The sequence below is a fragment of the Anomalospiza imberbis genome, chromosome 2 (genome assembly GCF_031753505.1).
Source record: "Anomalospiza imberbis isolate Cuckoo-Finch-1a 21T00152 chromosome 2, ASM3175350v1, whole genome shotgun sequence".
NCBI classification, from domain to species: domain Eukaryota; kingdom Metazoa; phylum Chordata; class Aves; order Passeriformes; family Viduidae; genus Anomalospiza; species Anomalospiza imberbis.
The window spans coordinates 35,979,627-36,003,119 of record NC_089682.1 but is presented as its reverse complement, the minus strand read 5'-3'; the positions used below and the strand labels follow the sequence as shown (position 1 = coordinate 36,003,119).

At 39.3% G+C, this 23,493-nt stretch overlaps 1 protein-coding gene across 1 annotated transcript; it reads right to left on the bottom strand.

Annotated features, from left to right (window-relative positions):
• Positions 1 to 291: 291 nt before the first annotated feature.
• Positions 292 to 11,314, bottom strand: POU1F1 (POU class 1 homeobox 1). The gene is made up of 7 exons (XM_068180581.1): positions 10,549 to 11,314; positions 7,784 to 7,933; positions 6,790 to 6,903; positions 5,552 to 5,797; positions 3,855 to 4,019; positions 3,205 to 3,265; positions 292 to 1,977 (listed from the first exon to the last, which is right to left on the bottom strand). The coding sequence occupies exons 1-7, from the start codon at positions 10,688 to 10,690 to the stop codon at positions 1,764 to 1,766; spliced, it is 1,092 nt and encodes a 363-aa protein (XP_068036682.1). The 5' UTR covers positions 10,691 to 11,314; the 3' UTR covers positions 292 to 1,763.
• Between the last annotated feature and the right edge of the window lie 12,179 nt (positions 11,315 to 23,493).

Below are 23,493 nucleotides of genomic sequence, written 5' to 3'. Positions count from 1 at the left end.
TGTATTTCTGTGGCAGTAGGTAGGTGTGTTGAAATGGTGGCTGCTTCCTTCCTTGGCCTTTTGTCATTCCTTTGCAAGACGATTTTGTTATGTGTCACTTTCATTTTATTGTACTCTGTTGCTGCAAATAGTTTTCACTTGTGAGACTTTTTGAAGGGCAAGAGACCACCATGTTACAGTGAGGCTGCTCTGGAACTATCTGTTAGAGCATTCTAAAATACACTTCAGCATGACACACAGCTTAAAAAGAGTAAGTGTTACCAAAACAAAACTACAAACCATTGCCTGGAGTGCCAAAAGTATAGGAATACTTTATTGGATGAGGAGGTTGGGGAGTACAGGCTGATAGCATTTCTAGGAAGCCTTTTATAATTAAGAAAAATAATTTAGAATATAAATATAGTTTTTATATACCAGATAGTGATTTCAACATACATAACAGTTGACCACATCACATGAAAGGTACACCAATGCATGCCACCACCTTTCCTGAGTGCTGATCCTCTCAGCTAAAACTTTTTTTGTAAAGTTCATGACCTGCTGATAACCTGTGGTGGATAAAATATGCACCTTGGTCTCTGCTATAGTGGGTGAGCTATGCTAACAATGAAAGCAGCCTGAAGGGATTACGCAGCCACAGTTTCTCTCCTTTGAGTTATTAAATTGAAGTTTTCTTCTCAGTTCAGGGCTTAGAATGGTGCATTCATCCATAAAAATGTATTTTTTTTAGAAATCCAGGAGCCTAATTTCCATTTCTGAATATGCTTACGGTCAATGTAATAAGTATCAGAGATAATTTAATGTACACTGGAGAGTGAGCACTTAACTTGTACATGCTGCTCCTAAGTGGTCTTGAACATTAAACTCCTTTGGCTTTCTGTGGGCCTATTATATAGACATTTTCTAAGTCATCAGGTTTGTTTTATGGAAAAATAAAATGTATCTGGCCAGTACTACTTGCGTGTACTCACTTTATTTCAGCCCTGGGAAAACAGTCAAAATACTTATATGGTAATGGGCTAATTCCCATAACAGTTAGCAGGGCTGATGAGATGGCTGGATAATCTATCCCTGGTGAGTACTACAATCATTAATTCAGTTTTCTTAGTGCCTGCCTGATAGGTGGAGCTCTGGCACTGGTATTTTTTCCCCCCTCGATTATCTCTAGGCTAGAGGATGACAAATAAGGGATTATTTTCAATTAGTGGAATATAATAGAGGGGGGATATGCAGTGCAATAAATTCTTCTTTTGTATACTTTTTAGCTTAATGCACCATCTCTAATGTAAGTAAGTCCACACATGGTTTTAATCAGAAGAAAGTACAATGCAGAGAAAGACCAATGTAATAAAACCCCTGATAACTATTTTTCTTCCCCTCAGGCCACAAAGTCCTAAGGTCAGATAAATTGTATTCCTGTTTGTATAGCTAAGCCTACCCAAACCAAACTTTGAGGCACATAACAAATTAGCAAGAATTACCTTTGATAACAAGCATTATCCAAGCCACTTCTACTTGACACCAGTTCAAGGCAGTCAAATGTTGGGCTGAGACAGAGCATACAGTAGGAGCAGCGTGACAACTCTGTCTGGGTGAGCTCACAGTGCCTTAATTAATGACAGCAAAATCCTTTCCATGCTACAGCTGCTGCTAGCATGTAGGAGGAACTAGTGGTTTACTGATTTTTCTCTTTTCTCACAACACAGTATTTACAATATTTACAAAAAGCAAAACAGAAATCCACATCTGTATATGGAAAAGCTTCACCGGCATTCATGGTGCTCCTTGATAATAGAACTGAAGGCGTTCTGGTGTAAACTGGTCTTCACTCTTTTTTCCCTTTGTCTTCTGTTGCAAAACCAAACTCTCACGACTTCTTTCTCAAGATTGAGCCCCTCAGCCATCCTCATAATTTCCTGAGAAGATGGCTTACTTTGTTCTCCAAAGTGCCTCTCTAGGGCTTCTTTGGCAGCGATGCTGGATACAGGGGTAAAATTTCACCTTTAAAAAACTTTTCTGTACATTCAGGCTTTCACCACTAGTTCAAGACAAAGATCAAGTAGCAACACTGAAGGCAGTGACTTGGTTTGTTTCATCTTTCTCTACATAAAGGGAGCCCAAAGCCCAAAACTAAAAATACTCTGTAGTTCTCTGCTGACACAAGCAGCGTGACATCGTGCAGAATTTTGGCATGGGGTGATTAAAAGGCAAAAATAGCATCAAGTTCAGTGCAATTTCAATGTTAATTACAAAATATTTGTGCTTCTCCTAGATATTATCTAGGAGACACAGCTACTAACTAGTTGTGAGTGGGGTCACAGGAACTGGAACAAGCCTGACCAGCTTTCTGCCGCAGGAAATGCACATCAGTGGTGTTACCTGGTTGTATCAAATCATTTGGGTTTACAGAGAGGAAGAGCTCCGTCACTTAGATTTGGGAAATACTGTGTGTTTTACTTCTCACTAATTATAGAGACAGCACCAGAGTATTCCTATAAATCACAGAGATTATGGCCAGTTGTTTTAGCCATTATCACATTCTCCAAATGTCTGTCCTCATCTGTTCCTCAGAGTCAGCAGTGACCAAAACTGAGTGGTTCACTAAATAGAATAATTTAATACTGTTATTTTTTTTTTTATTTCCAGATAGAATTTGCTTCCAATTTCTGTTACATACTCTAAAAAAAACACCTATGTGACATGCTTGTGTGCCACTGGGAGGCATCCAGAAGTTTCAGCAGTAGCTGTAATTTCTTTGAACACGAGAGGGCACTTCATGCATTACTCTGGAGGTGAAGTGCAGGTATTTGCTACAGAAATACAGTATCTGCTCGAGTTCTAGTAATTTCATCTCTTGGTCTTTCATTTACGGGTCAGTTTTTCAATATTTACTAATGTTTAACAAAACTGGCTAATTAATAGCATGGTGTTCTGCACATACAGAAGTATAGAAAGATCATTACTTTTGACTAACAACTTCTTAGGTTTTGAGCAAAGTATGAAATATAATATTTTGGAATTAATTGGGGGTCTGGAGGGTTATGCTGGGTTTTTTTCACTGGAATATTTCCAAATATTGGAACTTTTAGAAGCCCAAGATGTAGATATTCATTAATAGAAAAAAGCACTTAAATTTTGACAGAAGAAAAAGAAGCATCTTAGCCAAAATTGTTTCTAACCTGTAATAACCTAAACATTTATTACCTTATGGTGGTTCTGCGCTTCCTCTTCCGTTCATTCACTCCAACTTTTTCATTGTACAAAGCTGTATTAAAAAAAGAAGGAGCCAAACAACAAAAGCTGGCAGTGACATTCCACAGGGACTGGAAAACAAGAACAATCATTTCCAGAAAAATAGTCACTGTCTTTGAAGGAAGAAGAAAGCACAAGAGAAATTGCTGCTGAATAGGAGCATCACACACAGGATCTTTCCATTGTTAGGATGGCTGGTCATGGTTTTACCTCCAACTGTAAATGGTTATAGGCAGAAATGGTTAGAAGCAAAAGGACTTTGCTAGTGAAAAATCCCTGTACACTGCTAAATGGGCTGTCCTGCAGATCCTACTCTGGCTCTCTACAGGACTGGAATTGGTTTGCTGGGATGGGACTGGAAGAAATTTCTTCCAGCAGCCCAGGAGATGTTTCTGCTATTCTGCACACTCCATGCACTTCAGTTTTCCCCTCCATGCTCACCCAAAATAAAGATAACTATACTTTAACACAAGCACACCACAGCATTTAAAGCTGGTAAAACAAAATCTTTAGTCTGCAGAAGATAAATAATAGCTCTAAAACATTTATATGGGATTCTGCTTGAAGTGCAAATCACCATTTAGAAGATTTCAGTTCCCTACCTCCCACTTGTTCTGCTTCCTCCAGCCACTTGGACAGGATGGATTTCAGTTTGCACGCGTTCTTGAAGCTCAGCTGCAAGTTCTCAAACCGGCAAATCGTCGTCTGGCTGAACTCGGAGCCGTGCACAGCAGCCAGGGCTTCTCCAACGTTGGTTTGTGTATAACCTGCCAGAAACAAGGAGGAAAAAGCAACTTTGAAGCTTTCTAGGAGGGTTACTTTCCTTGAGATGCTCACCCTTCGCTGCTGGCTCTCGTGGAGAGTGTGTGCTGCAGTGCCTTCAGGCTGAGCTTCCTGCAGAGGTCTCTGTGGCCAGCTGAGCTCACCTCAGAGCTGTGCTCAGTCTCCTGGTGGTTTCTGTGGAGTGTGACACTGATTTAGTGGAGTTTCACACTGCAGGATTAGGGATTTGAGAGGGATTCAGACACGCTATGTCTTTCTGTAGATGGTGCAAGAGCAATAAGCGAATCCCTAGAGGCACTGCTGGTCTCCTGTTATTTGTTGCAACAACTAAGCTGAAGTCCTCAGAGAAATCCTGCAGTTTCCAGGCAGACTCTGACTTTGCTTCTACAGCTCCCCGCTCATTTCTCTGAATGTAGATCTGGGGGACTGGACCATCATCCTCTTTTTCTGCTTTGGTGCCAGACAAGGTAGGATCTCTTTAGGCACTCAGTGTCCCATGAGGCACCTTTTAAGCTCCTTTTTGACTGCACTAACCCTGTGTGTCTCAGACCCACAACCTGTTTTGTCGTGTAAAGTTCAAACTCAGTTTATTTTTCCTGTGCATATTGCGTTTCTCCCATTCTACAGGCTCCATGTCATTTGCTTGCACTAAAGGAGGTTTTGTTCCCTCAAAAATTCCAGATGAAGGTGCAGTGATTAACTATGTGTGGCCTGGCAAACGCTTTCCTTCACTGTGGCTGACATCAAATACAAGATATACAGGAAAATTGGCTAGTTTGCAAATAATTTTTAAACCCTAATTTCTTTTATTTCTGTTTAGACTGCAAATGGAACATACTGGCTTTCTAGCTGTTGAGATAGTACACATACCCCATATAACCTTAGAATTTTTCTAGATTTATAAAATAAAAGGATTCCCTATAATTCTGATGCATTGTTATAAGTGATAATGCCAAGAACGATAGGGCTCAGCCCACCTTTGTCCTCAGCAGTTATCTCACAGCAACAAAGATATCAATTGCTTCCCAACTGTCATGGCACAAAAAAAATAAACTAGGAAGAGATGCTTCCTACTGGTGTGAAGGATTTCCCATGGATGTCCCTCAGTTTATACTGAAATGACAGTGGACCATCGAATGAAACACTCTATGGGGAAAAGAATGGGTATGGGAGATTAGATGGTTATGAGGGCATCTGCCCTTAGCTGCAGAAAATTTGGAGCTGTGCAAAATATTGCACCTGACACTGAATGTAATTTATTGAACAGAAAAAAATTTCTCTGCATTTAACACAAATAATTTAAGGGCAGGAAAGTTTAAAGTCCCTTTCTGCAAACTAAAAGCTGACATTTATTAATTCCATGCAAGTCTTCTAGGAATAGAGAAAGTTTTGCAGGGTAAGGCAGGATTAGAGTTATGCTCAGACAACAGCAGAGGCCAGACCATAAAACACTCAGAAATAATTGGGCTTTCACTGGAATCTTCCAGCCTTTTGTTCGTGGACATGAAGCACATACCCAGCTTGATTCTCCGCAGCTTAAACTCATTGGCAAATTTCTCCAGCTCCCTGATTTCAGGAGAGTCCATGTCCATGGGCTCCTCCACAGGCTTGCTCTTCCTGCGGAACTCCTGCTTGAAGTCCGTGGCAGCGGGCTCGTCCGTCAGGAGGGGCTGGGGCAGGGGAGTGAAGCCGTGGCCCAGGGCACAGGAGCCAGCACTCAGCGCGTGCTCCGGGAACTTGTACAGGCAAGGGGTCAGACCACCTGGGCAACGCCAAAGAGAAAGTTCATTGCAGTGATTCTCTGCTGCTGCACAGGAAAAAACCTCCCCTCACCGCCTCGTCATCCCTGCCTGCAATTTTAATTATATAATACACTTGAGAGAATCCAGGAGTTGGAATTTCCTAGGATGAGTTTTCTCTTTTTTGCCCCAGCATACGGAAACCTATCAACAGCCCTTTTCACCAGCCACAGCCATCCTATCACTTAGCAAACTGTGAAGCACTTACATAAGAGGCAAATGGCCTAAACTTACACAAATAAAAATCCATGCTCTAAGCTGGACTTAAGTGGCACAAGATTGATGGATCTGCGTCATTTTGAGTCATTTAAAATGTGCCAGTCTCTACTTTCTGGTACAAAGAATATTTCCATGTAGATGCCATTTGATGCTCAGACAAGGTACTATCTTGGCTTAGCTGCAGCATAGAATTTCTTTGAGGAAAGTACACAGGTAAGATCTCAAAGGAAAAAAAAAAAAAAAAAAAAACTCATTCAGAACGATCCTCCAAAAAAGAAATTGCTCAAGGATAAAACAGAACTATCTTTCACTACTTTTTGTTCCCAAATGTCAAACTTAATAAGGAGATGCAGTTAAGAGTGAAGGCTGATTTTTTCCCTAGATATTGTATGTAGAGCTAAAAAGTCCCTGACCTGACAGAGGCATGGAGGGAATTATTGGAGAAATATTAACACTCCTCAGTGTATCTGGAGCAGCCAGTAAATTCCAGGTTCTCAGGTCATCCTTCCCAATTTTCTAAACTACACAAAACTGTGTAGAAGAACTCAGAACTTCATTAACCTCCCGCTGCTTCCTCCATTTATTAGGGCTAGGTTTTTCTTCACTGGCCCAATTACTCCCATCAGTCTTGGAGTTTCTAACCCCATAGAACTATTTAATACACTTCACGCAGGATAACCACCAAAAAAAAAACCTCAAAAAATAATGAAAAATACTTTAAAAGAGGGGGACTTGCTTTGCAAGGTGCTGACACCATTTACCACGTTGGGGTGGGGCATGCTGCATGTCTGTAAGATGCGAGTCTGGGAGAGACTTGCTGAGAGCATCTCTGGAGTTGCAGGCTTGATGCCTAAGAAAATAAAGAAAAGAAGATGGAAATAAGAAAAGAAAGGAGAAGAATACAAATGTATTTATTTTGGAATTAAAGAAAACTAATTTAAGCAATGTAATTTATTATTACTTATTAACTGTCTCTAGGTACCTGGACAATGCCAGGAATGTTTTCAAAAGACACAGACATGCATGATGAAATACAAGAATTTGGAAATTTGCATACCATGAAGGAAGCCTACACTCTGTCCCTATGCAGGCATATTTAGTCTATGCTGATTTACTCTAGTATTTCCTTAATTCTTAAATGAAATAAAATTCTGAGTTTGATTTTGGAATATTTCCAAGTCCCAGTTATTTCCTGGGAGTTATGTTAACTTGGTTCATGTCATTATCTCATTGACTGCTACTTAAACTTGCACAGGACAAAAGTGCCTCATTCTTACTGAGCCTGGGACAGGGAAGAATGAGCAGGATGCATTCATGAGTATAAAAATCCATGATCACATGGCTGATCTGCCTGCTGATTTCACCTATTCCTTCATTATGCCATCGTTTTATATTATAGCTTCAGCCAGGGCTTCATCAGCCCAGGTACTGGTCACGCACAGGTGCGTTGGGTATGTCACTTCTGGCCCCTCAAAAAGTGATAATCACCAGGAGAAGTGGCCAGATGTGAGCAAAAAGAGCAGGACTTTCCCAGTCTTGTAGGGAGACATAAGATACAAAGTGATTTCACAAGAGTTGCAGAGGTTTGGGACACTCTGGGCACTAATTTCCTAACACCTTAATCCAAATCCCATCTTCTTTAAACAATTGTCTTGGATTGGTCCCTCTAAAGGATAACTGGCTAAGATCCACATGCTGACAGCTCACCCAGCTGAGAGGTGGCCTCTTACCTGTCATCACCCCGTAGGTGGAAGGTTGATTCCCATAGTGACAGGAGGGCACAGAGTAGTGAAGGCCTGGCCAAGGGTGTCCCAGCGTTGTCGCGGCAAAGCCAATGCACGAACACGCACGAGTTGGGAGCAAAGAGAAAACAGATGACACTCGTAAGAATTCAAGATTCAAGACAGAGGCTTTAAGTTTGAGGCAGGCAGTGCCTTCTGTGCAGTTGTAGCTTCTTCTGTGAGCATTTAACACAAGGTCACAGCCATCAGGTTAACAGGGAGAACTGCCACTAGAAATAGTGGGACATCCTCTGAGGCAGGACCAGGAATTGCCATGCAGTCCCTTGATGAGCTGCTTTTGGTATAATCTATGGGCATAACCCGGTTTGCACAAACTGCTGAGCAGGGGAAGCATTGCACACTTAAGGAGGAGACCTGTTCCTCTCCTCACACAACTTCCACTGATTCATCCAATCTCACACAAAAACTAATTCTATGGTCTCAGGAAATTGCCTTCACTGTCGAGCAAATCCTGCAGCAAATGAAGGCCTGGGTTTCCAAAGGCAGCAGTTTGGGACATTTGCTTTGATGTGTCAAAAAATCACAATTTCTTGGGTGCCAAGCAATTTCAGAGTGCTTTGTTGAGGTGGTAGAGAAACAAGATGGTAAATTCTGGATTCTACTAACAAGTCAGGCCTAAATAAACATTTTCCATCACCAGCACCAACAAACACACTGTTAATTTATCTCTAGTGTTTTCACAGGGGTATTTCAGGTCTGTGCTCAGTAATAGCTACTGCCTGAAGAATAAGACCGTTTTTTGCTGAATGCAATATAGAGATATGGCTGTTTCTCATGTATAAATAGAAATAAAAATGCAAGTACTACCCCCTCTAACAACTACAATAAAACGGAATATTAAAAATTAATGTTCACGGACATTCAGATATGTAAGACCACATTTTAAAGAACACATTCCTGTTGTTCAAAACAGTCTATTTAATTAGGGATTAGAATCTTTGATTTTTACAACAGTAATCATAACAGTAAAGTGTTCTATTTAAATATACTCGTACAGATATAATTACTACGACAAACATGCTTATACTAATGTAGATGCAGTGAAAATAAAGATTGTGCTAATAACTGCAATGCATGTACAGCAATTCAACTTTTCTGTCAAGATCTGAGCCTTTATAGATTGCATTTTTCCTATATGTCATAATCCACATACTATAACTTTTACACATAAAAATACAAATTTTTTATTTGCTAATAATGATTTAAAATTAAATAGTGAGGATGATGCTATTTAAATGAAATAATAGCAGTTAAAGTGTTGAGGATACTGCAGCTAAATGGCATGGTGTAGTATTTGAACAAAGTATTTTCACCTTTCTTGTGATGAAGAATTGTTACATCCATTTTTAAAGCTTTTGACATTTAAAATAAGTTGTTATGCAAAATTCTTTCACCATTATATTGTGCACAAATTCTCCTCACCTGTGCTCAAAGTGGCACTTTTTATGAGAATTCCTTAATCTATGTATGAAGTTTGTAAATCTTGACTCATTGTAGTTACCACCCTCTGTTTCTGCCTTCCCAGGGTCATTTTTTCACAGGATCATCTTTTGGATGTGATCCTGCAATCAAAATTTCCACTGTCTGCAGTGGTATTTGTCCTTGGGTGGCAGATACAAAATACCAAAACCTAAACCTGCAGCAGGTGAGCAGATCCTTTGGGCCAGCCCTCATCGTGTCCTTCCCATTACAAGTCAGATGAACCTAGAAAATACTGCTGTGATACAGACACATAAATTTGACCTCATACAAAATTTAAATTCTCCTATTCCCTGCCACTATTACTAACCCACAGCTGCATTGGGATATTTTGAGCCTCTTGCTTAATGTATAAGATGATCCTGTTTTCTGTTACCGATAATCCATTTTCACTACATACACGCTTTTCTTTTCATTAAAATGCTTTATTACCAATGCTTTTCAGGAAAAATCTGGTTTCTTGTTAAGACTCCAAATGAAATTCTAATGTTAATGCAATTTCAAATAAACAACTATTTATTTTTCTTTCCCTGAAGGCTTTCTATCAACAATTCCTGTATTCCAGAATCCCACTTTCTGCAGTATTAACGCTGCAAGAAAACTCTCTTTGGCTCAGATATTCAGTGATTAAATACTCCTAGTATTTAAATGCATCTAATTGGATTATATACACAAACATACAAGATTCAAAAATAATGACAATGTTTCTACTATGCATTTTGAACAGCACATTTAAACCTTAGTCTTGATTCAGTTTGCAATATGCCTTGCAAAGCAATGTTTTTCCTTCTTTAAAATTCCCCCAAGCTATATTTACGCTTGAGGTCTTCCAAATATATTTCCTATTTAAGGTAATTTATAATATTTGAAATTATGGTTGCATAATAAACAACCTCTCAATTAATTTACATGACAGTTGTCATTGAAGACTGTAGTTATACCAGCATCAGTGCCTGAACCTGTTCTAAGTTGGCAGCATATTTGAGTCTAATCTTGTAACAAACTTAAAAGAAAATTACGTATTTAGCTAAAACACCAACATTTGTGCTTTTCCTGATTCACTCATATGCAGAGCTTTGTGAAATTGCTTCTACTTTGGCATAGTCCCAATCATACATAACACTGGCACTGAACACTTTAAACACTGAGAACTCAGTGAACTCATCTATAACCCAAAAACTACAAATGAGAGCAAGAGTATTTTCAAAAAGTACCTGTAGACACAACATTGGTGGTATGGTTGGAGACCTGCAGGCACTCTGCAGCGCTGTGATGCATTATCAGAGGCAGAGAGGGAGAAGAGTCAGAATTCAAGGGCACAAAGGTGTCTGAGGAAGCAAATGCTTGGCAGCTCATACCCTCCTAGAGGCAGAGCTGCCTGTCCTGTGTTCTACCAGAGCAGATCCTGCAGGATTAATGGCACCTCAAACTCTATTCCAGGACTTTACCTGCATATACCCACAGAGGAGGGCTCTGGAGCACAGGGAGGTCGTGTGCAGGTATTTATACCACTAGGAAATCCCTTTATCCATTTTAATGTTCTTTTCCCAGCAATATTGCTACCCTGGTACAGAGCCTCCTTCCTTCCCACACAAACACAATACGTGTCCAATTAATGGAGGGGCGGGGGAAGAAGAGGGAAACCAGAGACATGATTTGACAGATATTTTCAATTAGGTCTTTTGTGGAGGACAATGACCAGGAAAAAAAATTAAAATATCGTCTCCAAAGTCGGTGGCAACAGACAAGTGAGTTTAATACTAAGTTTCCACAGTTAACACCTGCCTCCAAAATCTCATCCAGGCAATTGTCTGGAAGGCAACCTGTCTGAGAGCTCAAACAGAAGTCTGCAATAGTCAAGAACCTATAGCAAAATAATCTGAATCAACCTAATTCTCAGCAGTTGCACGGTGATCATTTGTCTTGACCTATACCAGTATAAATCAGAGCTGTGTAATATGAAGCAGCTGTAGCCAGAAGGAAGTTTTTGAACAGATAGCTTTCCATAAGCATGATGTGCTAAATGTTTATCTAAGATGAGCTCTTGACATAGTCCATGGTGTCCCTTAAAACTCATTCACAGGTCCTCTTATTAGTTTATACTACTGCAGCATCTGAAGTCCTCTCCAGAAGATCATAAGTAAAATCAGAAACCTTACTCAAAGAAGAAAAGTGATTTTTTTGACATGAAACTGGAATAATTTTGGAACATTAGAGAGCATACAGGTTACCCTAAAAATGATGAAAAATTCCGTAGTACACCACAGTCACATATTCTATATAGATGCAATAAAGGTGGGCTTGGTGTGGATTTTGCTACCAAAGATGTTTGGTCATATTTTATGTGAAGATGACAATATTTTTTCTGTGTTTCATATTCCAATGGGTTAAATGTCTGAACTAGATTTTTGACAACAGCAACTTCAGATACATGAGATGGAAGCAATCATACTTGTTATTGAACCATTTTTCAGGTGTTACTGCAGAAAAGTGGCATTGCATTGAGCCATTCTGCAGAATCCTTTAAGTGTGTTTTGGGAAAGGCTGTGTCTAAGATTGTGAAGAAATTTCAAAAGGACTGCTATATGGCAAATTGCACTTTGTGTGCAGTGTCTTTAAACTGTAAACTGTGTCTTTAACAGTGGTGATCTACTACTTACACAGGCACTTTCAGATTGCAAAATATACAAGAAATATCAGAATTATTATTACAGTATTATGGAAGATACTGTCATCAAATGAACCCCATCTGCATTACTTTGGCCTTGGCTCAATGTATCCTAATGCCTGTGGATTCATATTCAGAAATTATTTTAGTTATTTTCACCTCCTTTTCCCCCTCAGCAAGGGGCAAGATAAATCTAACAGGGGGTCCCCTCCACACACCAGAGTTTTGAAGCCATGGGAGAAAAAGAATAACTTTACACCCCTGTCTTTGACAATTTTTTTCTCAAATCCCAACAGGTATCACTGTAGATAGTGATTCAGTACACAGAAAATTTACAGTTTCACTGGAAACTCACGTCTAGATGCAAAAAAGTCGCAGCCTGTCCCCAAGTACAGGATGGAGCTCACTTCCAGATTTCCCTTTCTTGATGAGGTCAGGAGAAGCTTACCCAGCTTTGCCCAGGTGCTCAGGCTTTCCAGACCTATGGAGCTCATTAGAGGGGGTGGTTGTGTGTTCGTGGATGTCGCTCACCCACAAAACCTGGGACTGGGAAAGTAAATTCAGTCAGGAGTCACAAGGCACTGAGCTTTCCTTCAGAGTGCAGTATAAAGGTGATCTGTGACAGCATTCCAGACACCACCTCAAATGAGTTTTTTCATGCCCTGGCTATTCATTATTGTGCTTTACAGTGCTGAATGAAAAAATTCTAATTTTGCATGTTTGTGCTATATTGACTACTTCTTGCTAATAACTTCACTATTTTTAATTTTGATTATGACCAAGTTTCTTTAGTTGCATTCAGTTTCAAATAAAGTTTTTTTGCATTATTTTTGAGGATCCTGGAAAGCTGGATTGTTATCAATTCTAGGTACTGGAAAAATTTCACATTCTTCAGAGCTCATTTCTAATAAGAGTAGCACCTCTCATAAAGCTTTGTTACCACCCTCCACAGATACTGTGCTAAGGCTGCAGATTGCCTGACCCAAAGTTACCCTATATTGTGATTTCTTGGTCAGTTTTAAGACTGCTTCACAGCACACAGTTGAGCTGAAAGCTTTTGGCAGGAATTTCAGGCCACTGACTGAAAGAGGTCATTCCTTCTATACACTTGTAAGTGCTCTCAAAATTTCAGTGGGAGTTTTCTGCCCTGAAACCCATACCCCATTCTCCATTTGGGTGGTGGCATGATGCTGGTAAATGTCACAGTGAATCCCATCTGCTTCCTGCTGAATCCTCAGTTAAACTGGCCTTTTGAGGGGCAATTACTTCTATAAGGAGGATGGGGGAAAATGAAGATTTATTGGATAATTCTGAGCTTACCTTAATGTCTTTCCTTAGGTTGAACGCCAAACCTTATTCCAAGTCAGTAGACTGATTCTTTGCCCCATAAATCTCTTCCGATTGAATTCCAAAATAATGAAGACAGCCATCAAAAACCCATTGAGAGTTTTTAAGACAGCATGAAATTGTCTGTTTTAGTGGCAAAATGATCCCTTCATGTGGTTTTCTTAGCTCAGAAATAGCATCTCCTTGTAAGATCTCAGGTCTGGCCATGAGATAGCCAGGGAAACACCATCATTTTCCTCCGCAGGAGCACAGCATTTGTCTGTGAAGAGATGATTCCATGCTGGTCAACAAAATGGATTTCCAGCCTCATCTTTGCCAAGAACCACAAAATGACAAAGAAAATCTGGCACAGTGCAAGTCTTGGCAGCATCTTTGATTCATTCATTCCTTTTCCCAGGTCTCCAAGCCCGTTTGCAGATAAATTGAAAACCATAAGGCTTGTTCAAATAAAGAGCTTGCAAAGGTGGAAGTCTCTACGAGCCTAATCACTATGACAGTCCTGCAGCTGAAATATATCCCACTGAAACAGCCTCTCACATATACATTTACACTTTGGAGAGGAGCGTGTTTGGATGTCAGTCTGTCTGTCTATCTATATATCCCAATAATGCATCTCAGACAACTTGTGGTTTTTTGGGAAGTGAGCTTCATTTTTGCCTTCACTGCACATGTAGAGGGTGATCTTCAACTCTGTTTTCCCCCAATAATACTGCAATTTGCATCCTGTCACCCCCTACACTTTTGTACAATGTACTCGTGTGTAAATATTTGTGTCACATTTCATTTTATTCAGAATACTGAAATTCACAGGTTTTAACTCTATCATAATTTCATGGTTATTTTTTATTGGGTTGGTAAAAACCATAAAGCTGCTCTAGAGATCTGCACATTTACCCAATTCTTTCCCTTGTTTTTCCTGTGCAGAAAGTCCTCGAATGGGAATGACCATGCTCGTGTTATTGAAACCCCCACAAGACAGAGGGATATCACAGATCCATGGTGTACTTCCCACACTGTAAATGAAAAAAACATCTCTAAGTGCATAACACTGTGCATGGGGAAAGAAAAAAAAAATAGTTTTACTTAGGTAAGACACAAACTGACTCACAAACTGTCAGTGTACGCCACAGATAGTTTCATTCACAACTGATGAGGGGAGGGAGAGAGGATTAAACATTTTCAAGGAAGACACTTTCCCAGGGAGCAGCACAATGCAATTTGCTTTTAAAAACCTACAGAAAGCTTATCCAGTCTTGCTGCCAAAGTCTGGCTCACTGGAGTCTGAGTGAAACACATGTGCAATTGCATTAGAGCAAACAAAAACCTTAAAGCCTGATTTAGACTGAGTGGGACTACTTGATAAAGACCATAAAGAATGTAAGATTAGTTGTTTCTCTGAGCCACCTGTCCTTAACTTTAGATCACCTCTGCGGAAAAGAGCCCCCTGAACATGCAGCACAGACATGATCTGTTATCTGCAGGGAAAGGTGGTGTTCCCACGGCTCTCAAACAACAACCTGAGCCAGGGCAGCAGCTCCCATCATAAAATATGGTTAAACTTTGCTAGAAGAGCTACAACCTGAAATAACAGATACAAATTCCACTGCTTTTCTTCATGCTCCCAGTCAGACTGGTGGTCCTCAAAATGATTCACATTGCAAATATACTGGTGGAGACCCTGGCACTTAATGGAAATTATCCAAGTTCATTCCAGCCTTATTCCAGTGAAAAACAGGGTAGGATCATAACTGCAAACAGTAATGACTGGGACCAGACAGGGGACCCATACCAGGAATGAGTTTGGTCAAGTAAGTGGAAAAAAAAAAAATCAACTTGCACTCAACAACTTTAAAGCATTTAGAAAACATTAGTACTGACAAAGATTTCACATTTGTTGAAGGCCAGGTTTAAAACTCACATGCATTAGAATTGAGTTTGTACAAACATTTTCAGTTTTTTCAGGCTGATGTAACAACTTCAATAGCAAAAGTCTTTTCTCCCCACGGTTTCCTTTGGAAAATTAGAACTTTTCCACAGAGAGAAATATATATATATATACCCAGTTATGAATTCAAATCCCCATAATGCTATTTCTAGGAACCTAACTTTTCAGGGATTGCTTTTATTCTTCTCCAAGTGACTTCTTTCCATTTTTGTTATGTCATTTCAGAAAGGAGATCTGTAATTTCAGGAAGTTTTCATCATGCTACAGTAGCCAAACCATTAATTCTTTCCCAGTTTTGCTTTTAAAGGCACATGTCAAACATTGTTTTCACAAAGCTTTGGTAAGTATCCCTCTTCATAGAATGCAGTGCAAGTGGTACTTTGAATCTTGCACATGCACTTTACAGGTCCCTTCACATACCATAAAATGGAGCAAAATATGCATCCCCTGCTTCTGAGTTTATGCTTTCATTAGCAGAACACTTTTTCCCCAAATGCTGTTAATCAACAAGTCTTGTTTATTTAAAAATAAAAGAGGTCAAAAAAAAAAAAGGAAATAAAGGGAATTGACCATTTCCACATCTGAAATGCTGCAGAAATGCCCCTTCAGACATACCCTGAGATAACACTAAGATGGAAAGAAGAGAAAAACTGAATGAGTTTAAATACAGCAGGGCAAAAAAGCACAGGAAATGAATAGAACTTAAGGGAGATTGCTTGCCAGGGTAAAGCTGCTAAGTCAGATTGCTGAGACGACAAATCTGACCCTAGAAAATACCTTGGAACCACCCAGGTCGGCCATTTGAATATCTACCCCATTAATACTGAAATTCATCATCATTACACATCACCTAAGAACACACCATCTATTGCTACATATCTGCTATGAATTTGTCCTTTTACTACTTAAGTTGGCAAGAAAAGTTTCTGTCAGAAAGCCAGAATCTAACCAGCAGTACAAACTAGTAATGCTAGGCCCCTGCCCACAGTGCAAAAATCTACTGAACACAACTTTTCCTTGGAAACTGGGCTTACATAATCAAGCAAATTAATGAAAAATAAAAAAGGACAGTGAACAACCCCCCACATACTTTTCTTGTAAGTATCTTTTACTTCACATGTCCCTGAAAGCAAAATTTCCTTTTAGTTCCCAGACAATACAACCCTCACCATCTTTTGAAAGGATTTCAGAAATTTCCAAAATCCTGAAAGGCTCAGAGTACATTTAAAGGCTCAAAACATTCTTCCATGGCTGTTTGCCACAGCAAGATGCCTTTGGCATTACAGCCTGTGCCACCTTTGAACAGCTTGCACCTTCTGCTTTTTGCTGGGGAAAAGAACTCCATGGTCTCAGCGTTGCTCCAGCACTTGGTGGGTCCAAGAAAATTTTCTGCTACAGCAAGACAATCCTTATTAGCATCTCCATGACACATGTGTAGCCCCATCTCCAGCTATTAAAAATTAACTTAAATAAAAGCAATAACCAAGAAAATTTCCTAGCCCAGGCACTTTCCATGATTCACAGGCAGAGGTGAGTGTGTGTGCCTCACCTGCCCAAGACTCTCCAGGGAAGTCTGAGGGACATGTAACAGGCAACAGCTGAAATAAGGTTCTGTGAGACTGATTAATAATTTTTGCCCATTGGTAATTTTTTTTTTTTTTTTTTTGAAGCCTGGGACAAGCATGTGGTAAAATTCACAGGGAATGCACTGAATAATGAGGATGTTCTTTTTTTCTCCCCCTTCTTCTCCCTCTGGAATAAAAATCAGCCTCTGCTGTGCTCGTGTGCTTCGTGCCTCCTGTCCCTACTCCCCACTCCTCCCTCGTTATGTGTTACATGAAAGAGAAACTGGATGATATGTTCCCAACTACATTTGGATATCTGACCAGCAGAACTGATAAACACTTCAGCTCTAAAATTGTTCCAAAACGAAAAGCGAAATCTTCAGTTTCAGCATAAAATCAAATCAACAAATTTAAATGGAAGTTTTAATCTTCAATAAAAAGTAATTCAGTATTTCAAAAACTGTATCAAAGTTCACTCCTAATGCTCTGAGAGTCTTTCATGAGCTTTCATAAATTAATTTTTTTTTTTTACTACCTGAGGTTATTTTAGAAAAAATATCCAAGTTTTTTTATATGCAGCATTGTGAGCACTGTATGGGACAAATTGTACAAACAGAATAAACTGTGGGAGGAAAATTTTCCAGACAAACATCAACTTCAGACATCCACTCTTTTGGAATTTATCCAGATTTGTGATCATTTATACAATGTTACTTAATAAGATTTTCAGTAGTAAAGGCACAAGATAAAAAGGAAATCTGTGGATTTTTTAAAATTCAATTGAATCTTCTGAGGTCTCGATTTTTAATTTTTTTAGACAACTTTAATGCTTTAGATCACAACCCTGTGCAGATACATTTTCTTTTTTTTTACCAAGACAATTGTAATGTTCATACTTCAACCTGGTAATTTACTTGCATTCCTCTAGTTTGAGTCTAATGAAAATGAGCAAGCAAATAGGAAAAAAACAAACCAAACCAAAAAAAAAAACAAAAAAAAACCCCAAACCCCAAAAAGACTGAAATTCATTCAAAATATTGCAGTCAGACTTTGATGTCTTTACTGAGCAGTGAATTAAGCAGTAAACATTCTCGCAATACTTCAGAAACATTACTCAGTAAAAGTACAAGATGAAGGCTAAGTGGAACTTTCTGATTTCACTAAAATGATTAGTGATGAGAAGTCAATTATTTTCTGTATTCATGGAGATGAGTGATAGAGTAACACCACTTTCTGTCATTATCAGTGTAAAATAAAGGTCATCAGCTGGTTACAAAGACCAAAACCTAAAGGACACCATTCTATGAGCTCCCAGAAAATCCTGGTCATCTATATTCATCCCTGAACTTTGCCTGCACACACTGCATGGATGAATATTACTGTCTTAGACAGACAAACAGCAGCAGCTCAACATGGTCAGCAGTTTTGTGTTTCATTACCAAACAAAACATCTTGCCAGCAAAGTGATTTCATTAGCATATTCAAACCACTGGCTGGCTCAGTCTGAAGGTCATTTAAAATTCCTTGAAATATGAGATAAAATTTTAATTCTTAAATCTCAGATAACATTTAAAATGCATTATTCTTTAGGAAAGTATCTCATAACTCTCACTGAAAATTTAATCCACACAACCCGATTAATCAACACCAAGAAGTGTTAAAACTGAAAAGTTCACCTTCTCAGGAGAAGAATAATCATCATGGTAGAGCATGATTTTTGCCCTTCAGGGTCTCCTGTCAACTAAAGATCTCGTTTTTGTCCCCAAAAGGTACTGCTTGAATATTTTGGGTGAGGAAATCATGTGTTAAGCAGCTTGCCCAAGAGAATACAAAATCAGAGGCCAGCCTGGGGATAGCAGCCAGACCTATTGACATTTTGATCAGATCTTCACTTATAAAACTGTACAGCTTTTAAATATATTCCTGTGTCATGGGGGGAAGTATGAAACCTCTCACTAGGCTGAGATAAGAACTCAGAAATTCCACTTGCACTTGTTCTGGGGTGTGTCCACAGGCAAAGAACCATGTGAGCCCAGTCTTCAGAATTCAGAAGCCACTGCCCAAGATCTGAGCTGATTCAGTCTCTGTGGAAGTTGACAGCTGAGAGAGCATTCTTTTCTTCCAAATATAAACGAGAATGGGGGTTAGGGAGAGAGGGCTTTCTGGTTTATTTGAGGGTGAGAAGTAAAATTATAACATTGGTATATGCACACCTCTTAGAATACTGTTCAGGTAAAAGATGGAAAGTGGGAACTTCCCAGAGCAAAAACCAACTCAAACAATAGTGCTTGGAGCACCTGTTATTTACAATTTGCATGGGCATAGAAGAATTACTTACTCTTGGAAAACATTCAGATGTTTTCATTTCTCCCCAAAGCAAATATTTTAATGCTTCTCCTCAGAACTGTGTCTACAGCACTTTCACAACATCACTGCTCTGCTAAATCCCTTTGAAGAGCCCAGCTACACAGACACCACAGTAAAAGTCAGGAACAACAGGGCTTTGAAAATTCCTTTTAAATCCCAGCGCTGCACTTGAGTCTGACAGCATGTACATTTAACATATGGCTAAAAGCTTCTCTCCATCAGCAAATGTTCTGACCTGAAGAAGCAGATATTAAAAAAAAAAAACCATCACACCATTTTCCAGGTGTTAAAAAAAAAAAAAAAAAAAAAAATAAAAAACGCAACTGAAATAAGTACATGGGAGGAGGAAAGCAGAAGAGGGGGAGCCCTTCTGTTCTTTACATAGACTCATTCCAGGGAAACGAATCCTAGGTTTAACTCAATAGCATTTAAATCTTTGAAATAAATTCCCCTTTCTTCTCATGCAGGGAGAGCAGGAGTAGCTGTGGGTAAGGAGCCTGATTCTCAGCCTGGCTCGGTCATGGTGACCTCCTGCTTTGTACCACACCCGAGGCTGCCCTGCAATGGCAGGGGTGCAGGAGGAAGGCCACCACGTCAGGAAGAGGCACAGTGGGCCAATTTCCATTTGCTCCAAGGCTGTTGGCCAGCCTGTGAGGCCACAGGTAGCCAGGGAGCACGAGCACAGCCACACAGGAATTCTGACATTTCACTTGTGAGGTGCAGCAGCAACAGAACTTACTGGGAATTCCCCTTTGGAGGGGGATTTTTTTTTTTCCCTTCCAGAGCAGTCAAGCACTCAGCACCCAGCTCGTTCCTCGGTTCCTGAAGTAGCCCCTCAAGGAAAGGATGCTCCAGGCCATACCCTTTTACTTCACCTTCCAGATCACAAGCATCTCAGGAGCTGGGCTTTTAATGAGGCCTCTGTTAGGACATTTTTGCAAAAGCTGCTTTAATTCAGGGGACTCCCAGGGTACCGAGCACAACACACAAGGGATTTTAAACATGATTTTTCTCTGTACACTCCTTCCTATGTGGGCAAGGATTTCACCTGAGTGAAATTCCTCCATCTGTAATTGCAGCCTCCCCTGGCAGGGGAAGGAAAAGGAACGCAAACTGAGCGCCATTCCCTACATCTTTTACACCATTTACCAGGACATTGCAGTGGATTAGAGGAAATAAAGGAGTTATTGCAAGGAAAAGGTAAGCCAACCCTTGCTATAATTTAAGGCATAACACAAATAACATTCTTCATAAGTCACTGTCAAACTATTGGGGTTTTATTTTACAAGAATAATAATTATCCATGTGTGATGCTGAATAACAAATCAGCCACACAGGGGATTCTGTGCAGACTCCATGCTCCAGAAGTGTTGTACATAGGGAAATACTAACTTTTCCTAACCTCATACCTGGACCAAGGCTGGGCAGATGCAGGAATAAAACATAACACTGCCTTATCAATGTAACACCGCCTTAGGAAGAATTCCAAGAGAATTCCCCTCCTCATTCACCCTCAGATCAGTAAGAATGGGTATTTTCAGTAGCAAAGGGGAAGCAAGCACAGGGACATGATTTATAAATAGCATCTCTGAGTTTATTATGGTCGCAAGGTCTATGCTGCCAATGGTGCCATGATCCCACCACAGCACTATAAAATCTATTTCCAGGTGTGGACTTCAACAGACCTCAACAAATCTCAACAAATAACAAATCTAAATTAAATTTAAAAAAGAAAATAAATGGCCACTTTTACTAACCTTCCTGTGACATGATCCATCACAAACCACAAGAAAAACCTGAAGCCATAGACCTATACAAAACATGTTACCCTGAAAAATATAATTCAGCTGAGTGCATCTTCCCAAAGCTCTTTAGATAATCAAACAAACATGGAAAATTTTTGCTTTTCTGCCATTACCTTATTAATTATCTTTGTTATCTTCTCCTCTTTTCAAACATTGCTTTCTCCCTGACTTGGAACTGGCTATAATTCCCTTTTCCAAACTCCCTCCAGCTACTCAGTTAACTCAACCACACAGTGCAAAATCACTTGGAGAACAACATTATTTTCTTGTTGCCCAGTAAAACTTAAAACTACAGAAACAAAAATGTACACCATATTAAATAAAAGGTTGGCATGTGTAAGAGAAAGCCTATATTAGCACATTTTTTTCAGAGATTAGGCATAGTCCAACCTGTTTATATTTAACTAGAAGTGAATTTGGGTGGTGTATTACTGCATCTTCAATAAGAAAGCAATGAAAAAGCCAGCACATCCCCTGTTACAAAACTGTAGTAAAGGAAAAAACCACCACCATTGCCTCTGCAACTTAGCATTTATTAGAAGCAGATCAGAGTAATACCCTCATATTCCAATTACTTTTATTTGACACTAGTTTTATAAAGTCTAAGTGGAGTTTTTCCAGAACATCCCTTTGGATTTTTTCATACTGACTAAATATCTACTTTCCACACAGGAGAGAGGTTTCCTTAGACTGAATAGACACCAACTTTCCAATTCCAGTCCTGTTGGAGCTGTTTAAAATACCTGGTGCACCACCTGACTGCTCCTTTACAGAGAGCATGCAGGTGTTTGCCTCCCTCTTTGCACCCCAAACACAGAGCAAAAGGAACATGAAATCAGATCTCCCTTCTCTACTTCAGTTCACTGAGAGCATGGTGAGTTTTTTAAATGCCTGGGGAAAAAAAAAAACCCAAAACATTTGATTTTTTTTAACATCCCCATGTTGATATGATTCACAGCTATTGGTATTTGTTCTGTTTTACAATTTTCAAAGCAGATCATCAGCCGAGCAACCTGAATGATTAATTAAGTTCTTACAATTAAATTCTACTTCTGCCCTTCATGACTGTTCTATACCAGCCTGAAACAAATTATCATCAAGTCCCCAAAAGATTTCACAGAGATTAACAATGTTAATTCTCTTTAACAGAGAAAGATAATTAAGAAATATGGAATTAGAGAAAAAACATAGGCATTTCTAGCAATGCCTATGATAACTTCTCATCTCCACAGAGCAAACACGGTACCTGAACAGAAGATTTCCACAAAGCCAGCTCTTAATCTCTTTCTTAATCCAACATTCAGCCTCATCTTCATGTTTGCAAAACATAACCACTTGTTCTTTTTTCCCTCCAACTGTTGAAATCCTGTCCATATCACCAACAGAATATTCTTCTAAATGAATAGCAAGATGTATTCCCAATAGCAAGCCATTTTTCAAGATGCAACAAACTTTATATAGAGTATAAATAAATTTATAAAATGAATACTTCATATCTGAAGAGAGAACTAATTGATATTACTAAGTGCCTCCACCTGTCAGAGGATTTTATTAATAGCTTTGTTTTAAACATTCATTCTCAGGTAAAGATTGCTTATTTAATTTTCACCGCTTGCTCAATGGTTAAAAATTTTATAAACCACCAAATTATCACACTGGTCTGTGTTTGTTTCAAGAAAATCTCTTTTGTAGAAAAAGCTACCAGAGTGATATTAGAAAGGAATATTGGAAAGGAGTTATATACTGACACAAAACAAACTTGTCATAGAAAAGGGAGGCAAGGCACCGTTTTAGTGTGAGTTTGGATTTAAACACATCAAAACTCCAGAGAGAATTTCCATGTTCTTACATTAAATTGCATGTTAAAAATAAGGGTACCAATCTAAGAAGTTGGGGCAGGATGCTTTGTTCTCACTGCCAGATCTCAAAAGGTGACTTCTGCAAGATCGAAATTTTTCTATGATCGAAAATCATCTTTCAAACATGGGAAATGCATGGGAAAAGGGGCAAAACTTGCAGCATCTATTTGTTTATATGCAAATGGATGCACGTACTTTACAGCTCTGCTTCAGACAGAGGGACAGAGCTGATTGTGTGCTTATATTACACTTACAGCTGAAACACTGAAGTTGTTCAATACCTGCACAGCCTCCTTCAAAACAGAGATGCTTTTAGTTCCATGAAAGGACACTCTAATAATTCTCAGAATTTTCATTAATATTAGCAATTTTGAGTAAAGCTGAACAAACAAAACTACTAGAAAAAATGGCATAGTGGAAGCTATAAAATATAAACCCTAGGACACATTTTGGTCACATTAGTAAGCACAGAATGTGACAAGCAGACCCTGGTACCAGGGTGTGTTAGGTCAGGGTAACTGGTACAGACTATAAATATCCATTGGTCATGCAAGGTTTTTTCCTGTTCTTCCACCAATTCAAATTAAATGTGGGTTAATATTT